We start from the raw sequence: 17811 nt of genomic DNA on the forward strand, positions 1-17811 counted from the left end.
TCATCCATCCCTCCTAGAGCAATGTAAGTAAATAGATGCTTCAAAAGCCGAAAATGAAATTGAAAGGCACAAGCAACGCATCGCATCGTATCCCCGGTGTTTTCGCCCCTCTAGAATCTTTGCCAATGGGTAGTCATGAAATATCCCTCCCTCCTTTCTTATGCGATGAAGAAGAAAGACATAGGTAGACAGAGGACGACACAGATAGACATCCCGGCCACTCTCCATTCCAGGCGACATTTTTCTAGGTGGCATTTCAGTTGATGCGTATCCCAAACCCGGCTGGCAATGCGAGAATGGAATCCTCGCCAGATGTATCGTGCGAAAAACGAAAAAGAAAATGCCGAATGTCCATACATGAAGAGGCAGCGACAGGCGAGTCGAAAATCGTCAAATCGTATGCAGGGTATCATCCTATCGAGGTCATAATAAAACCCGCTCGCTCTGAGAAGGGCTTTCCGACGATCAAGATGCAACTTTTCTAGTTGTCTCCACCCATACCGTCTTCTTTCTTAGGAGCCAAACCAGCACTCTGGCAAGTCTTCTTCCAGGTTTCAACCTCGCGCCATGCTCGCTCGCACTCTGCCTTCAATTTATCATTGCTGGCGCTGAGCTCAGCAATAGCTTGTTCGGTAAGGAGCTTCTCCAGAGTCCACTTTTCAATGTTCTGGGTTTCGTTCTCCTTCAATTGTGTAATGAATTGGACAGCACGCTGGAGGATTGATCCTTTGTTCTTCTCACAGCCCGGGACGATCTTGGCCAATTCGTTGATGCCCTCATTGATGGTCTCTCTGCGACGACGTTCAACTAAATGTCCTATCAGTGCCATGCCCAATCTCAAGATGTGAACCTAGCTTACCCTCTTTGTGGTTATCCTTGCGGACCTTGTGCCACTCGTCAGAGCCAACTGCAGGCTTGCTCACTCTGCCAGAGTGGACATTGCTCTCCCCATACACCATCGAGTCTTGTTGACTGTTGTCCATGAAGGAATCGTTGCGATCGCCGTCGGAACCTTGAGTAGCGAATGAGACGTCGGTTGGTTGGGGAACTGTCATAGTAGGGTAGATACCGGCAAGAGCAGCGGCAGCAGTAGATGCATGCTCGCCGTTGTGATCAAGATGTCCTCCTTGGTGAAGGTTATAATCTTGGAGGGCCTCAACGTCCTGCTGATCCTTGTTGTTGGGTGAGATGCGCTTGTTACCACCTCGTCGCGTGTCATCAGCTGATTCCGAATCGCGCTTTCGCTTCTGAGAGCCATCGTCGCCGCGCATAGCATTCGCGACCTCTTGCAAGCCTGAGTGTTCAAGATCCATGTCAGACATCTTTGCCGATCTGCCTAAGTCGTGACGAGCCTTACGATGTGATTCGTAGAGAGGAGGGGTATGGGATCCGAGAGGCGCAGATGACCTCGAGGGGTTGGCAGGAAGATTTTAAGGCTGAAGTTGTTCTGTCGGAGCGACAGATGACGTGTTCTACCTAGCTTTGCACAAGTACAACGAGTCGAAGTACTGCGGTCCTTAATTCGTGAGAAGTCTTGTTGATTCGCACCGATGAGGGATTCTCGAAGCGCTCCACTGCAGTAGTTCGTTGAATTGCTCTGTCGCGACGAACGTTTTTGTACCCTACGCAGTTGTACCTACAAAGTCAGCACGTGTCATTGCAGATGATGTACCACAGTGTTTTGCGCTCTATACATGCGCTGACGAAAGAAGTGATGAGATGGCTGTCCACTGTCCGTGGAGAGCTGTCGACAGGTCATTCCTGGGGCAGAGTAACAACGCGCTGGCGGGGTACAGTGGGAGCCTTGCCCATACGCCCTGGAGTGAAGTGCCAGTGGCTGCTTCTGCTGCTGTTGTTGTGAATTTGTGCAAACAGAGACATTGTTTGACTGGCTGCGCGGTACAGAGTCAATGTCCTCATAGCGTGATGTGACATTTGAAGGGAGGAAGCAGGTTGGGGTGTTGCGATCCGGTGACAGAGCCGGAAGCGCGTTGATTTGGGCCAACGGGCGACGCGGTGATGTCCGGGCATTGGAGCACCTAACGAGAGGGATCGTGACCTAAAGGGTCGCGTGGGAATGGACCACTGCTGCAACTTTGACCAAAGCCATGTCGTACAGGTGGCCGACGACGTTCGACTGAGGCAAAGTAGAGCCGGCAAAGCAAGACGCAAAGAGATCTGTAGGAATTGGAGGAGACCCAGAGGAATGCGCGTGCTTACCTAGTTATCTATCGAACTCGTGGATCCGAGTCCTGCCGTCGTTTGTATGCGACGCGACTGATATTCGATGCACCACCGCCGAGTATTGCTTCTGCGACGATCAGAAAAGTGCAAGAGATCAATGAAGACTCTGATCCGAGCGAAAAAGGACAATTAAGTCGATATTCTTCTGGGTTGAGGTCGCGGGGATGGTCGAAGCAAGAATTGATCAGCAGACCACGACGTCGTGACCTGAGATCACGAGCTTATGGGGAAGGCACACTTTAGCCCAACGACAAGAGGGAAAAGAGGTATGAAGACGAAGGTGATTGATCGATAATGGAGAAAGATAAGGCAGGTCGCACACCCTCTCGAAAGACTGAAGTCAAGATGGATGGGCTGGAAGTTGCTCGATATGTTGAAAAGCGGAGGAGAATCTTTCACGTGGGAGAGATCAGGTGTCTGTTGGAAGATCCAGGTCTTTTTGGTGTGGCTCTCAAATAGCGCTAGCTGTAGTGGGACTAGTCAGACTGGCTCGGCAAAGCCAATGGAAAGGTCAAAGGAGGGGAGGGCAATCGCGCTCAACTCAATATGGAGGGGCAAGACTCAGATATGTGGTATTCATTATCACGAGGTTCCAGTATTGTGGACACCTACTCATTGATTTTTCATACTGTTTGGCTACCTAGCTAATCACTGAGAAGAGACAGCTGGGTTTCTGCATCTCGATCCCGCCTCCAGAGCGTGGTGCTCTGCTCGAGCATTCAACATAGCCGAACCCAGGTGTGGCTAGAAAAAGAGGGGTGGCTGGGAACAGTAAGACCAGCCTTGTTGGTGATTGTTCCTATCATACAATCTCTCTGCGGTATCCCAAATCCATTCGATCACAGAATCAAAAACAGCGTAGAAGATATAAGTATTCTGAGAGACTGTATGACGAGTCATTGACTCTGAACGAAGCATGAGGCAGTTGAGATACTGCCCCATATGCTGGTAGTTGGAGACTCGGATATGCTGATAGTAAAAGGATGAGAAATCGAACAGATCTCCTACAATGTCTTCGTGATCATGATTGGATTTGTCTGTAATTCATATATTGCCTTGCCAGCATTCCAGATTTTGGAGATGCCGTAACTATAGTTCTACTCTACTCTGTTTGATGCCATGTCTCTTTTCGAAGCCAGACGAGTCCACCTTGATTTTATGTGACGTGTGATTCCGGGCCTCTAGAAAATTTGTCAATGTTCAAAATAATTCAATTAGGTATATTCCATACATTTTGAAATCACTGTTCTCCAGTTCACATTGAAGCTGCTTCCTCGTTGAATGTGCTAGGTCCACCCCCTTATCATGTAATCGGTTATCATAACCGAAGCCGGATTGGCATGCTCGGCATGCTTCAAGACAACTCGAGCTTGAGCTGTTGAATGTCCCAAATCATATTGCCACAATTCACCACTCCACCACGACTTTTAGGAAAGAAACGAACCCTTCTCCGAAGTTCCCAGTCTAATAAACTGTCAATTCTCTCCACCGTGATACCAGAAATCGCATGCTCCAACCATGGCAGACCACATAACTTCCAAACTCAACCCTGACACCCATCTAATCCTCGTACGACCATCCCAACTCTACCCTCTCCCTCCCTCATAGCTAACCACCACAGGATCAACCCCTCCTCCGCCTCCCCTTCGAGCTCCTCCGCAAGAACTTCAAAGTCGCCCACTTCAACGTCGAAAAAGAATCCACATCCGTCAAGACCCTCCTCCGCGAAACCGGCATCGCCTCCCAATCACCCACCGCCTCCTCCCCCGCCGACATCCTCAAGAATGTCGATTCCATGCTCGCGCGGATGCGTGGTCTGAAACGCAAACTCGCCTCCTGCGCAGAAGAAGAAGCGCGGCTACATCAGCAGAGCGCGAGTCGGATACGGCATCTGGGAGAGCTGTATGGAATGCAGAGTCTGGACGATGTGAAGTATGAGGAATGGAGTCGGACACGGCTGGATAGGCTGCTGGTGGACTATCTGCTGAGGAACGGGTATAAAGAGAGTGCAGGGGCTCTGGCGCGAGAGAAGGGGATTGAGGATTTGGTGGATGTGGAGACTTTTGTGCAGATGGGGAGGGCGAGGGAGAGTCTATTGAATGGGAGGGTGACGGAGGCGCTGGCGTGGTGTAATGAGAATAAAAAAGAGTTAAGGAGGATGGAGGTATGTTATATTTCCTACCATACACCCTTCAAGATCTTTTCCAAGGAACGAAATGCTGACATTTCTCCTCCCAGAGTAATTTGGAATTCATGCTCCGTTTCCAACAGTACATCGAGCTCGTTCGAACACAAGACCAAGCCAAACTCCTCGAATCCATAGCCCACGCCAAAAAGTACCTTCTACCATTTCGAGAGAGCTATCCAAAAGAAGTGCAGCAAGCATGTGGACTACTGGCTTTTCCACCCGGCACAAGAGCTGAAGCATATGCGGTACGTCCAACCTGTCCTCTACTTACAACCCCTCTCTACCCCGAGTCCTTTTATTGCTAGACAGACATACTGACTATCCCCTCCAGGAACTCTACAGCCCCGCCCGCTGGCACTCCCTCTCCGACCTCTTCACCCAAACCCACAACACCCTCCTCTCCCTTCCCTCCGTCCCCCTCCTCCACATCGCCCTCTCCGCCGGCCTCTCCGCCCTGAAAACCCCCTCCTGCCACTCCACACACCCGCACTCAACACTCTCCTCCATCTCACCCACCTCCTCATCCTCGCTAACCACCTCCGTCTGTCCCATCTGCTCTACCGAACTCAACGACCTAGCTCGGAATGTGCCATACGCCCATCACACAACCTCACATGTTGAGAGCGATCTGGTGTTATTACCGAATGGTTGTGTGTATGGGCTGCATAGGCTGGAGGAGTATAGTCGGAAGGCAGGCGTAGAGAAGGGCTGCGTGAAGGATTTGAGGACGGGAGAGATGGTTAGGGTGGAAGGGTTGAAGAAAGTGTATATTTCGTAACGATATGATGAGCATTGACAATGAAATGCATGGATGGCCTGGGCGGACCAATCCTTCTACGCTCATTTCAGTACTGAAAGCACTTCTGCTACTGAAAGTGACCTGACTCTATTGAATCCACGGCAAGTTGTGTGCACTCTTCGTCCTGCGAGCGCTACTTTCCATATCCTACCTTCTAACTTCCATTCCATTTTCTATTCTATTTTTCTCAATACAGCACACCAGCTTCCTTTCCCCCTCCTTTCCTCCCATATACATTACCCATCCCAACCTATCGTCACTGTACCACAACTCCAGCCACAGCCCCAACTCAGTGGCTGTGGGTTCTTTGAAATGGGATGGGAATTTACTCTCTGGAATCGAGTAAATGTAGGAAGAAGTAAAGAGTTAAGGAGGAAATTCATGGATGTGAGATTTTGCTCATCATCCGTGTGGCATACTTTGTTTTTGCTCTTGTTTATTTAAGCGAGAAATTGTGCTCATGAGGATACACGGAAGTCACGCTCGAAATGTCGATAGCTTTATGGGGATAAGGCTTATCCCTCATATACACGTCTCCTGATACGAAAGTGAGTAGGATTTCCAAAAGCTGATGTGCGTACACATTTTATATCTGCTTTTTGTGCTTGCTTGTGTTGTTGATGGACTATCGAACTATATCATTTCAATCATAACCAAATACCGCCCACCACCCCCCGCAAATTGCAAAAACCGTCAAATAATCACAGTAGGTCCATTAAAAATACATATTTCCTCCTCTCAAAACATGTCCGTCCCCATCTCCGGCGGAATCGGCGTCAAAACCCTCTGAAATTCCCCCTTCTGCATCCTCCCATTCCTCGATTTCCTCATCGGCAACGCCAACCCCACAGGCTTCATGGCGGCCTCCCCCTCCGCCATATACAACGCCTGACTAACCCTCCTCTCCTCCTCCCTCTTCTCCTTCCTTATAATCTCCGCATACTTCTCCTCCAACACTCTCCTCTCCTCCGCCATCTGAGCATGCCAATCATCACTAATCCTCGGGCCCTCCAAAGCCCACAAACTCGACTCGCTAGTCGGGATGCTGTAATGATTTTCGGCACGTTCGGAGTCTGGTGGTGGCGGCGTCCCTTAGTATTCGATTAGATTGCCGTCGGCGTCGAAACGTGGGTTGATCCAGATCTTGATCTCGGAGTTGGCGGGAGAATGCGATTCGATTTGTGCGGAAAGGCTTTGTGCGATGGACATTGGCTTTGGCATATACATACCGGAGACGTTACGACTGGCACATTCGCGGTAGAGTGCTGGATATTGTCCTGGGAATTGGTAAGGTAGTCCTTGCGGGAAGATATCCGATGATCGGGTTGAGGCCAGTGTTGGAACGTTGGAGTGAGCGCAAGATATACGGGATACGGCGCGTTTGTTGTATGATGGACCGACTTTCTCGACGAAGGATGTGTTGAATTTGGATATGGGGGGTGGTGGGAGGTGATATGATGCGGCTGCATCAGGCGTTCTTGATGGTGGTAGTTCTTTGAGGTCGAGTGTGGATTGTGATGCCAGGTCGAAGATGGCTGGTAACCAGCGAGAGAGGAGAGCTCGCATTGCTGGAAGACAAGCACATATTAATGCCACGCATAGTTCAACAAAACTCCAAATAGCGGGCAAAGAATTATCTCCTGTTAGTGGAAGATATGTTGGGTCTTTACTGGTGGCGAAAGCTACCAGGTACTTCAGTCGAATCCCGCTTGTAATGCAAGCTCTGGTGAGATATCAGCAGCCATCGATATGTAGCGGAAGACATATACTTACAAGCTCCCAAGACTGAACATCAAGATCAAACTTAACTTCTTCCTCAAGTTCATCTTTAGCCGAATAAGTACCGGGATCGGTAGGATCTAAATAATAACATCCAGTCCGACGGAGATTGCCGCACTTGAATATGAAAGAGTGTTGATATTGAGGCATTGAGAGTCATACGCTCGCTCCCAGACTCCACCTTTGGAGGACGTCAGCCAACAATTGATCGCCAGATTTGGCCCAAATAGAACTCACTGATGGGTGTGCATTGAAAAATGAGAGCAAACATAATAGACAAGCCAGCAAACACGACGATGCACAAAGTCACTATGTCGACCACGAAAAACCATCGCGGTGCGAAAACACGTAGCTGTCTCTCATGAGCGGATGAAAGAGCAGGGAAGTGTCTGTCTCACATAGAATACAAGCATAGACGCCTTTACAAGTGTGAGGGCCACTATATAAAGCACCTCTGAGACATAAAACAACTGGAACGTTGGTCAACATATCATAAATGGACATGCAGCTCTGCTTACCTTCAATAAATTCTTAATCTTAGAAGGATCAAGGTCCCAGTAGTGTCGTCCGTACCCATTAATCATACCGTCTGCATCTTTCAGTACATACCCTAATCAACTGCGCGCATAGAAGACTCACTGTATATGTTGACGATAATGTTACGGAATCAAAATCGACCCCGCGGCAATTGAAAGCCAATCATCGGATCCAAGAGTGCGAAGCTTAGAATACCGAGAATAGCATCGTAATGCAACTGCAATGAGAGCAATTGGCCCGCAAACGAGTCCGACAATGGCGATATCCCATGCTCGGCTTGCGATAGGGACACCCTCGCAGAACTCCGTTTTGATGGCGGCAACCTCTATTCACGCATCAGTAGGACCGCCACGAGCTTACGAGAATGTAGAACGCACCCATCTGCTCAGTGTATGGACATCGTGTCAAGACACATGAAGCAGCATTGGCCTCGAGGGTACCATTGCGGCAGACAGAGCTTGGTTCCGTCAAACTTGGGGGAAGGTTGACGACGTCTCTGCTGATACATGGAAGCTAGACAAGTGTCAGTATCAAAATGATATATTCGAATATGGAGACAGAAGAACTCACAGCACAAGGCGGAATTTGTTGAAGCACCTCAGTCAGATTGACACTCGAAACGTTCACACAGAACGTAATCAAGCACGACAAGAAAATGGCTCGCCGTATCTGCATTTTGCACTGTACTCGATCTATCGCACTCCAACTGACAGCAAGCAAACGATAAGACATGGTGGAGGATGATGGGCAGATATACCCTGGTCAGAGTGAGAGGTTTGAGTTCATGTGGTAGAGAGGATCGGTCTGGTTCTCGTCCAGAGTTTGGGCAGCTGCAGGTAAAAGTCCTGTTGACAAACTTAAAGTACACACAGACGATGACAGACAGATGGTTGAAGATCAGACAAAGTCCGACCAGCAACTTCTAAGAATCTTTCTGGAGCAATTTGGCCATGCTGGTGCAAGAGTGTCTGGAAAAGACACCCGCTCTGTAATGGCATCGACAGGAAGCTGAATACAGAATGATATGCTTTGAACGAATCCAGCCAGAAAAGAAGGGTCCACGAGGCTGTTCCCATATGGTCCTTTAGAGAGGCGATCTGGATGATAGTATTGGATAGTCAGAAAGCTTCCGCAAGTAGGCCTCTCTAGTAAGAACCATGGCGCTGGCAGCCGAACTTAGTGCCTGTGCGTGAGTTCGCATACCGCAAGGTCAAAGTGAAGCTAGTGGGACCAGAAACAGAGGAACAACAAATGCAGAAATAAGTAATAGGGAGATGATCTTGAGAGATACCTGGTGAATGTGAGTATCTGGCGATCTTGCTTCTATTGTAATGAGAAATTTGGATTTTTGACCTCTCACAACCGATGCAAACGATCGGAACTGGGAGTTTACATCCAATGTAAAGAAACCAGTACCAGCATCCATAGAACTCTATGTCACATGCATAGCATCGATCTCCAGTGGGACGAGCACAGTTCTTGAGCCCCCGTCTTCGTGTTCGTTATGGGGTGGCCGATGGGTTTATCTCCCGAGTCCTGTGGACGTCACAACTACTCGTGGCAATTTTGGGTGGATTAGCTCGGTTGCTTCCTATTTCCCGAAACTCAAATTTAGGCCCATTTCAAACTAAAAGTGAAAAATGGTTCTAAAGGAGTTCTGAAACATAGCACTCAGATGAAGGAATGGAACGGTGCGACAAGGTGAGGAGAGCAAGGTGGCTCAAGCCAAAAAATACTCATGTGATCGCTTCTCCTACCTTCACAAGATGGCGAGGCGTTCCGAATTTCCTGAAACGATAAGAAAAGAACAGACAGCCAGCCCGCTAATTGTTTCAGATGTTACTTACAGCGGTCCAATTGTCGATTCGTTATTGGGTTCGTGCCAGATGGGTGGAAGTATCCAGAGGATGATAGATCATTCGATCTTGTCATGGACTTTTCTGGCTTGTCCAAAGTTGATGAATGCTGAGCCAAACGGATTCCACTTTCGCAAACGCAGTCACATCTTCAGGCGAAGACATCGAATTTCCAACTTCAAATTTGCTCGAAGCTCCTTACATAGCGAACATGGACAGGATTGTCCATCAGCCCGAAGCCGATATCATACTTGTATCCTAAATTCTGGCTTGTACATGATGACAAGTCCAAGGAGAACCTGGCCCGGGATTTTTTCGAGACAGTTCGACTGCTGCAATATGCTCTGGTTCTGGGTTAGCGTTCGCAGAGAACTATGCCACTTGGCATGAGCCTCGCTGGTCTACGTGCCGTGCTCGAATCGTTGTTGCAATTGCCAATGGTGGGGTCGACGAGGCAATTGCTGGGCTGCTTTGTGTGTCAAGCTTCTCGTCTGTGCCGTTCATCTCAGCACCTATCTTACGAGATTGGAGACCCCAGGGTCCTGGTTCCAAGTCGAGATGGGAGATCTGGCACGCATCTCTACCCGACCTCGGCTGCACCAATGCCATCGCTCTCAATTTGAGTGGAGCAACGACGAAGAACAAAATTAAGCACAAGATTGGTGTTTATTGGCCTTCTCACTGTAGAAAATAATGTTGTGATGGACAGTATATAGCGTTGCCTGACACTGTTTTGCAAGAACTGCGAAAGAAGACTAGAGCTTCGCGATAAACAGGGGGTAACACTATGCGACACGTGACTCAAGCTTTCAACGCAATATTTTGGGACTGGATCTTTACCTTTAATTCGGTCTTATAGCTTTGGCCGGCTCAATTCTACGAAATCAGCTTTATATCCATGCCAGCCTGGAAGTGTCGACAGGAGTGGCTGTACAACACGTGACCATGACTACCAACCTCGGAGGTCTCCAGGAGCTGCGAATTCAGTCGTTCCAGCCAGGTGCAAGTTTCAAAAGGTAATTTAGTGTATGGGGTGACAAGTGGATGTACCTCCGTAAATAATACTTATCGAATCCCGCTTCTCTTTGGCGATCTTTGGTATCGGCTGAATGTAAACACTCGGTCGACTTGCGAGCGAAACACGACCAACATGCCTCTTCCACTTCTATCAAACACGACATGTTTTACACGTCTGAAAATGCCATCCGAGGTTCGCCGTTGGCCTCCTTTCCAACGGGCTTCTCTTTCTTTTCTTTGAGTCTTGAAACACGAGGTCTTCTCCCTGGCGGCCCTCCGCAAGCTCCGGGGCCAGGGGACCTCGCTTCGCCACGGTCTAGCCAATCAAGTCGAATCATCGCTCGCAGGCTCGCGCTAATCCGACATGTCCAATCAGGATCTTGCACGTGACAGTATTTTTTAAAATCGGATCCACAAAACGCATAACATAAGATAGATTATCCTCTCGCTTCCCCCTACAACACAGACATGATACCCAACTTCTCGAGTATTTCCAACATTGCCAACACCTTCCCAAAGACTTTGCTGTAACACACCCGGCTTACCTGCAGACAACATGCAGATGAAGTCGTCCATATCCACCATTCTTTCTATTCAGAGTTTGATAGCCCCCCAGGATCCAATGCAACGAAGCGCCGCCCAAAATAACCTTCGCCAATCACATCGCCGTCGCAATCACAAGCGAGAAACCCCAACCACCGCGGATCCCCAATCGGGCGCTCCCACACAATTACCCGTCACCTCCCAGCTTCTCCTGGATATTTCACTGGACGACAACCCGCATCTCGCGGGTCCAAGAGCGGGAGGGGGGAAATAGAATCTGACAGGAGGCGGCAACGAGGCCCTCCTGCAGCCTCCTCAGAAACTAGCCCAGCATCTTATCTCGAAAGTGAAGTACAGGCGCTGTCTTTCCTATTTATGGCCCACGACCAGCGTCTAACTAGGGCTTTTGATAAGTACTTCTACGTTTCGTTTCCTCCCTCTCTTGCAATAGTATTCTTCAACGGTTGATCCAGTACCTTTCCATTTCGCTTTTCACAAACCTGTATCGTTCCTTAGCTCGTCAAAACACCCTACTCAATTCACAATGTCCGTTACGTCCAGCAAGCCTGAGATGCAATCCGAGTTCCAGGAGTTTGATACTCCTGCTGCGAGACCGCAGAAGAGTGGTGCATCTCGCGTCGTCGATTCTGTCGGTCTGGGTCTGACAGTCCTTGCTCTCCTCTCCTCCATCACCATCATAGGAACAGCTGGCGATACCCTTGGCGTGTACAACAAGACAACTCTCGGATCAGAATTCCCTCTTGCATTATGGCCTCGCGAGTTCGATCTGAGACCTACTGTTGCGCTTGTCACCTGCGGAACAATCATTATGCTCTCTAGCATAGCATTCTTGATTGCGACGAAAGTCCCTGCTGTATGTATTTCCTATCGTTCAGTCTTGCAGCTTCTAATATCATACCAATAGATCAAGAGAATCAGCCTCGTCTCCACCGGCATCTCCTATCTATCTCCAACCATCTCTCTCATTGCCGCCCTCATCGCAACATCCTTCTTCTACGGAGTCAATGCCTCGCAGACCAACTCCTCCCTACAAAGCTGGTCCTGCCAGTGGTCTTCCGTTGACATGGATGTCCAACCACACTGGAACATGTTGTGCAAGGAGAGCAAGACGGCACTGTATCTCACTGTCATGATCATCCCACTGCAAGTTTTTGTTCTTGGGACAGCCGCATGGGGTACGTTGGCGCAGAAGAAGCAGTCCGTAGCCCATGAGTGCAAGGGAAGCCCATCTTTGTCTTGAAGCAGGAGTAAAGGCGCGATTACAAGACCTGCGGAAGACCGAATCAAGAAGGGAGTGCGAGCCAAACAGTGTCGAATGCGATGCGAACAGGCCGTTGGAGGGGATAGGAAGGGGATTCGGAGCGGGGGTCCAGAGTTCTGAATCTTGTACTGGTAACTCATGTTTTAGCGGGGTAATTAATAGGCAGGGGCGTTAGGCGGGGTACCTGATGAAAAGGAAAGACGAACTTCTTCCAAATACTTCATCCTTATTCATCGCCTTTAGATACAATTCCCGTGAACATGAAGCAGATCACTTCCGTGCTTTACATTCTTATTGATTGATCCCGTCTAGTTTCCAGTCACGCTGATAGCGTCTTCTGTCGTGTACGCGACAACCTATACGAGGTTGGGGAGTTGGTTCATTAGATTAAACCAACAAACACTGCCCGAATTACCAGATTTGCCGCAAACAGATCCAGTCTAGGCTCTTTTCTACAGTTCCACAGCAGCTAGCCTGTGTGTTATAAGTGTCTCATGTCCCAATCGAAACCCCAGCCTGTTTCTCGTTTTATCTTGGAGCGCTGGAAGACAAAAACAGTCTATTAGCGCTAATATTGACGACATGTCGCAACAAATATTGCTCCCTCTAGAGCTTTCAGAACAGATCATCGGGAATATGCATCAAACAGAATTCATTGGACTCCTGAAGACATGCCGTGGTCTACGCACCTCCCTGGAGCCGCTGATGTACAGATCGATTTCCGACAAAAGCTTTGGACGACGAACCTGGTCATTCTGCCCCCCTCTTTTCCTCCTCTTGAGAACGCTTTTGACTAGACCAGATCTAGGCCAACATATCAGACACTTTGGCACACCGGAAATTCCATCTTTTGAGCTTAGTCAGCGTCAAAGTCGGCTCATATTTGAGATCACGAGAGCAGGAATTATAGGCTTTAACGCCAAGGAGCTGGCACTTCTTCAACAAAGAGCTCGTTCCCTGTCCATCGATCTTGAGGGTGTTGCGCTTTGGCGATCACTTGCTGCTGGTAATCTGGAGATACTTAACAGGTTGATCTTGTCTTTCTGCCTGGACCTCCGAGAGCTCTTTAGCCCTGTGGATTGCAGGCAGATGTTAGTTGTTCCATCATTGCCATCCAGGATCCCCCTGGCCTTGAACTTCTCGGGCATGTCAAGACTGAAGCATGTACGAATTTTAAACCCAAATCATCGTGTACGATGGAACTCATGTGCAATCACCTCTCTATTCGGCCTACCAATGATCCAGTCCATTGAGATATCGGTCTGTCCTGGCTCCCAAGACGACACAATGTGGCCTAATATCGATACACCAACACCTCAAAAGCTATCCTTAGTCTCTAGCAGCTTGTATGAGAAGTCCTTGCGATACATGGTGCAGTCAGCTTCCAACTTACGCACATTGAGTCTTGACCTCGTATGGGATAACGATCCCACCAAGGATTACTTACCGAGCGAAGTCCTAGACTTCGCACGGCTATCTTCTATTTTTCAACGAGAGTTGTGCCAGGACTGGAGAACAGCTCCTCTCAAGGTTAGTAGGATAGCTGTCAACACACTTGAGAGTTTGATTCTTGTTGTCAAAGCACCGGACCCTTGGACTTCTGGGCGCACGATTCGGCGCAAATACACCCAGCCCTGGCACTTACGTGGTACTTGGCATTAAGGCTCCGAAATAATGTGTTCAAGAAATTTTGGAATTCTGAAGTGGCATAGCAAGCTCAGATCTTCCTTCTCTCACCCCACTCTCCAGGTCGGGCTGGGCCCTAAGGAGGTAGTCCATGGGAAAGAAATGATACTGGATTCGGTGACCAATCGCTGCAATGGAAGGTTCCATAAAATGGCTGGCAAAGGATTTAGGGGTGCTCCACGAAGAGCTAAAGGGGGCTACAGAGCGTGTCGTACTGTACAGGAGAGCGGGTCGCTTTGTACGGGATAAAGGTTATCTACATGGGGACTCTGTACCGGCATGACAAAAGAAAACAGTGACAGGACAGAAGGGAGTTTTATCTGTCTGTCGCAAGCTCGGATTCTGGTTGGATTGGCATTTATTCACATAAGATCCTTGGTCTTGTAGCCGCCTGTTGATGAACTATTGGCTTTCAACACTCAGCAAAAAATGCCTGACGGATTTATCTGTTTCGTACTCTCTTAGAAAAGAAGAATTATTCCAGAGTTTGTGCAGAAGAGAAGAATATGTCTAACTATGTACATCTCCTGACCCCGAGGCACTACATACAACAGTTGGATACTCAGATTGATCTAGGTCTCAACCACGAAGAGTAGCCCACTTACAAGCATTGAGAGTATGATGGGTTTGAATAGGTACAAACATATGGGCTAATGCACACCGTAGGCCCTGTCCATCCAGAGCCGCCGCACTGAGCCCATCTTTGAGCGACTCCACCATTTGCTGTGGTAGTAGCTGGTTTCGTCGTGCTCGTGGTAGAAGTCGCAGACTACAGAGAAGATACATCAGCTTTCTACCCCTCAAGAGCCTCATTGTGAGGAGACTTACCACAGGCTTTGAGGTTGTCGTGGTTGGTTTAGTAGCAGTTGTTGTCACTGGGCTTCCTCCACCCCCACCACTAGCATTCTGGCCACTCCACACAGCTGGTCCGGGTACAGTATAGTTCTTGAAGTTGGAGTAGATGTTGACCGTATAGCCAGGCTCATCGCCTTTGATGAAACCTGGAATTGAGACAAGTGGCCCAGGCGTACCGCTTCCTCCACCAGTGACGGTGACTTGTGCACAAGAGATGTAGAACTGGGGAATGCCGGCAGGATAAGGGTTGTGGATTCCGAGTTGTTGGACGCGGAGTAAATAGTCGCCATTGGGTAATGCCTTTGGGATGTTGTATGTATATGTCTCTGTTGATTTCGTCAGCAAGCGAAGTGGCGAGATGGCCTATCCAAGGGACTCACGAGCCAAGGGCCATGTTGCAGTCCCACTTGCGTCGAACGTAGGACCAAGATCGAGGATCTTGAACCACACTTGTCCGGATCCATCAAAGGCTGCTGCAGAGCCAGGCGCCTTGGCCATATACCTACCCAGTATCAGAAGTGTTTGCCAACCAAGTCTTGCATAACTTACATAGAGAGAGGACCATTGTGATAGACTGCGGTATCTGTGGTGAAAGTGAAAGAAGATCCAGCTGTGACTGTAATCGTCTGCGTATTTCCGCCAGTCACGCCTCCCTGGTTACATCTGCGTCTGTCAACTACGTGTCGTTCTTCAGGCCAGTTATTTTGTGTACCTCAGATCAGTTGAATCCAAATCTATGACAGGCGAGTTCATATTCGTGTTCTGTCTGATGTACTGGTACACCGCATATTTGGTTCCGCCATAGGTAAGTTGATCGAAGATATCTTCTTGTTATCAGTTCTGCTTCCCGAGAGCGTCATGAGGACCGAAAGCTTACAATGGGCAGAGCCTTGGCTAGCTAATGCCGAAAAGCAGGCAAGAACAGATGCGAATGATTTCATGCTGGAAGAAGTAGATAATCTTATCTGATCTTACACAACAGAACAATTTGGATAAAGAGAGCACGATTGATATTTTGATGCACTTCAGGGCGCCGCATCCTTCATATAGCCACCACATGGCCGGAAATCCATCACCCAGACCTCAGCCAGCCAGATATTACTTCCTCATCTCCGAACCAGTTTATTGTCCCAGTACCACTTTATCAAGGTTTTTCATTTATCCCCTTTCATCCCATCTCACCATGCCCTCGCAAATCCATCTTACTTCCCTGGACAACGCAAATTTCGTCTTCCATTGGTGCGAATGCCCTCGCATTCCCGACTAGATGGTCTACTGACTCCTTGAATCAAACTATGTGACCTTACACATGGGCCCAGGATTGTATCTCCGCAATATATATGCAGCGCCTCCACGTACGCCGCGCCCCAGATTGGGAATGTGGGGTTTGCGGAGGAGGAGAGGCGAGTGCCGACTGCCGGACCTGATAGGTGACGATACGGATAATTGGGTTGTATTATGAGAATTTAGGCGTGTAGGTCCGAAGGAAAGATAATGGTTCCAGGTTCCAAGAGATCCTATCTGCGATTGAGAACTTCCAACGCCTCTAAACTACCAAATGCTGCTTCACCAAGCTGACGCATCTCTCATTCACCACTGTATGGCTTCAGAACAATGGGAGGGACGCATAGAGTTAATATAGACTACAGATATTGAGTTAAAGTCGAATTAAGGAAGAAAGTCAAAGGACAAAAAGCTTCAAGAAGGTTGCGGGGTGGACGGCCCGTGAGCTTACTTCAACGACCTATTTCGCTTCCGGATAAAGGGGGATGATTTACCCAGGGTAATCACCAGATCAGTTGAAACGTACCATATCAACACATGATATAGGTCAGGACGCTGGGCTTGGTAGCTTGGCAAATGAGTCAAGCAGGTACCCCTCCATTCAAAGAAAGAGAGGAAAGTTTCAATATTCCATGCCCCATCGACCTATCAATAATAACAATGAAATTGCAATGCAGGATGAAGCACAGGAATCCAGCGACAAGTAAAATTCTATAAAAAACAAAGTTCCACCAATTCTTGCTTAAAGGCTGGGGTAAGCATTTTCCCACACATGAAGGCATGCAAGTTGATTTCCCCAATTTGTACGCTTCTTCTGTAGCACAAATGGAACTTGAGCCGCCATGATCGACTATTCTACGGCAAAAGTGTATATTCTAAGACAGATCTCTCACAATACTTCGTAAATTATAGTTTTCATCAACAAGAAGCTAGTCAGTGCTCTTTGGCGTGCTCTTTGGCTCTCTCACCATCCAAGACCGAGTGTAAACACCAGCGCCCCCATACTTTCCCAAGTCAACATCATGCGTCTCTACGACTTTCCATCCATTCTTCTCATAGACAGGAACAGCCTGCGGGGTACTCGTACACCAGAACCTAGCTTTTCTTGCATCTGCTTCTTGTAAACCTAAGCTCAGCAGCGACGATGCAATGCCTTGCCGCTGGTATTCGGGAGACACGAAACAGAAGCTCAAATCTGCGACATCACTGTCAATGGTTGCAGTACTTCAGTTCAATCTTGAGATCGGGTTGAAATTTAAATAGCAAGTTAAGTACTGGTGCCAAAGACAGTTGAAGAGATACGTGGAAGTCAACCTACCCATATCCTTCTCAACATCCACATCTCTAGCTGAATAAATCCTCGTACTCCTCACCTTATCCATCCACAACTCCACGTTGACACCCGGTATGGGCGGAAGCCCACCCTCATCGTTCTTCGATTTCCCTTCTTTGCCCTTCGGCAATCCCCAAGTCGCGAACCCAACAACCTTCTCCGCTTCCTCGTCAACAGCTTTGTACGTCACGCGATCTGGCTTTTGCACGGGACTAAACAATCCCATCACGGCCATCATGTCATGCGTCTCATCTGGTGCTGAACCCCAGATCAAAGGATATGCTGCATCGGTTGCAGAGAACGCAGCTGTCATCACCGATGCGAGGGCAGGTGCATCGTCCTGGCTTGCGAGTTGGAGCGTGATGTTTGCGGGCGGCATGTTTGGCGAGTCTTGATGTTGCACTTTAA

General features: G+C 48.7%; 9 protein-coding genes across 9 annotated transcripts; 3 read left to right on the top strand and 6 right to left on the bottom strand.

The window, feature by feature from the left end:
• Nucleotides 1-481: 481 nt before the first annotated feature.
• Nucleotides 482-1322, bottom strand: CBF1 (basic helix-loop-helix protein; the record flags this gene model as incomplete). The annotated part of the gene is made up of 2 exons (XM_058501933.1): nucleotides 482-807; nucleotides 860-1322. The coding sequence occupies 2 exons, from the start codon at nucleotides 1320-1322 to the stop codon at nucleotides 482-484; spliced, it is 789 nt and encodes a 262-aa protein (XP_058363255.1).
• Nucleotides 1323-3621: 2299 nt separating this feature from the next.
• Nucleotides 3622-5798, top strand: FYV10 (GID complex subunit containing RING finger motif). The gene is made up of 4 exons (XM_058501934.1): nucleotides 3622-3813; nucleotides 3866-4408; nucleotides 4483-4677; nucleotides 4764-5798. Exons 1-4 carry the CDS (start codon nucleotides 3763-3765, stop codon nucleotides 5208-5210), a joined length of 1236 nt encoding a protein of 411 aa, XP_058363256.1. The 5' UTR covers nucleotides 3622-3762; the 3' UTR covers nucleotides 5211-5798.
• Nucleotides 5799-5969: 171 nt separating this feature from the next.
• Nucleotides 5970-6206, bottom strand: ONS95_008381 (uncharacterized protein; the record flags this gene model as incomplete). Its single annotated transcript, XM_058501935.1, has 1 exon — nucleotides 5970-6206. The coding sequence occupies one exon, from the start codon at nucleotides 6204-6206 to the stop codon at nucleotides 5970-5972; it is 237 nt and encodes a 78-aa protein (XP_058363257.1).
• Nucleotides 6207-6323: 117 nt separating this feature from the next.
• On the bottom strand, nucleotides 6324-7057 carry ONS95_008382 (uncharacterized protein; the record flags this gene model as incomplete). Its single annotated transcript, XM_058501936.1, has 2 exons — nucleotides 6324-6954; nucleotides 7005-7057. 2 exons carry the CDS (start codon nucleotides 7055-7057, stop codon nucleotides 6324-6326), a joined length of 684 nt encoding a protein of 227 aa, XP_058363258.1.
• A 612-nt stretch (nucleotides 7058-7669) lies between these two features.
• Nucleotides 7670-10098, bottom strand: ONS95_008383 (uncharacterized protein; the record flags this gene model as incomplete). The annotated part of the gene is made up of 3 exons (XM_058501937.1): nucleotides 8118-10098; nucleotides 7925-8060; nucleotides 7670-7872 (listed from the first exon to the last, which is right to left on the bottom strand). Exons 1-3 carry the CDS (start codon nucleotides 8277-8279, stop codon nucleotides 7670-7672), a joined length of 501 nt encoding a protein of 166 aa, XP_058363259.1. The 5' UTR covers nucleotides 8280-10098.
• A 790-nt stretch (nucleotides 10099-10888) lies between these two features.
• On the bottom strand, nucleotides 10889-16490 carry ONS95_008386 (uncharacterized protein). The gene is made up of 4 exons (XM_058501940.1): nucleotides 15499-16490; nucleotides 15167-15449; nucleotides 14760-15112; nucleotides 10889-14700 (listed from the first exon to the last, which is right to left on the bottom strand). Exons 2-4 carry the CDS (start codon nucleotides 15282-15284, stop codon nucleotides 14533-14535), a joined length of 639 nt encoding a protein of 212 aa, XP_058363260.1. The 5' UTR covers nucleotides 15285-15449; nucleotides 15499-16490; the 3' UTR covers nucleotides 10889-14532.
• On the top strand, nucleotides 11508-12224 carry ONS95_008384 (uncharacterized protein; the record flags this gene model as incomplete). Its single annotated transcript, XM_058501938.1, has 2 exons — nucleotides 11508-11837; nucleotides 11889-12224. 2 exons carry the CDS (start codon nucleotides 11508-11510, stop codon nucleotides 12222-12224), a joined length of 666 nt encoding a protein of 221 aa, XP_058363261.1.
• ONS95_008385 (uncharacterized protein) lies at nucleotides 12828-13907 on the top strand (the record flags this gene model as incomplete). Its single annotated transcript, XM_058501939.1, has 1 exon — nucleotides 12828-13907. The coding sequence occupies one exon, from the start codon at nucleotides 12828-12830 to the stop codon at nucleotides 13905-13907; it is 1080 nt and encodes a 359-aa protein (XP_058363262.1).
• A 509-nt stretch (nucleotides 16491-16999) lies between the features above and the next one.
• ONS95_008387 (uncharacterized protein) lies at nucleotides 17000-17782 on the bottom strand (the record flags this gene model as incomplete). Its single annotated transcript, XM_058501941.1, has 2 exons — nucleotides 17000-17265; nucleotides 17389-17782. The coding sequence occupies 2 exons, from the start codon at nucleotides 17780-17782 to the stop codon at nucleotides 17000-17002; spliced, it is 660 nt and encodes a 219-aa protein (XP_058363263.1).
• Between the last annotated feature and the right edge of the window lie 29 nt (nucleotides 17783-17811).

This window comes from Cadophora gregata (assembly GCF_030347475.1).
Source record: "Cadophora gregata isolate MNR1 chromosome Unknown scaffold_2, whole genome shotgun sequence".
Taxonomy (NCBI): Eukaryota; Fungi; Ascomycota; class Leotiomycetes; order Helotiales; family Ploettnerulaceae; genus Cadophora; species Cadophora gregata.

Excerpts from the sequence above, each read along its gene's own strand:
- FYV10 (XM_058501934.1), top strand. The coding sequence starts at position 3,763 with ATGGCAGACCACATAACTTCCAAACTCAACCCTGACACCCATCTAATC. Across the intron at positions 3,814-3,865 it reads CTGACACCCATCTAATCCTC|GATCAACCCCTCCTCCGCCT; the intron begins GTACGACCATCC and ends TAACCACCACAG. Across the intron at positions 4,678-4,763 it reads CAAGAGCTGAAGCATATGCG|GAACTCTACAGCCCCGCCCG; the intron begins GTACGTCCAACC and ends TATCCCCTCCAG.
- ONS95_008386 (XM_058501940.1), bottom strand. The coding sequence starts at position 15,284 with ATGGCCAAGGCGCCTGGCTCTGCAGCAGCCTTTGATGGATCCGGACAA. Across the intron at positions 15,113-15,166 it reads TGCAACATGGCCCTTGGCTC|AGACATATACATACAACATC; the intron begins GTGAGTCCCTTG and ends CGAAATCAACAG. Across the intron at positions 14,701-14,759 it reads CGACAACCTCAAAGCCTGTG|TCTGCGACTTCTACCACGAG; the intron begins GTAAGTCTCCTC and ends TCTTCTCTGTAG.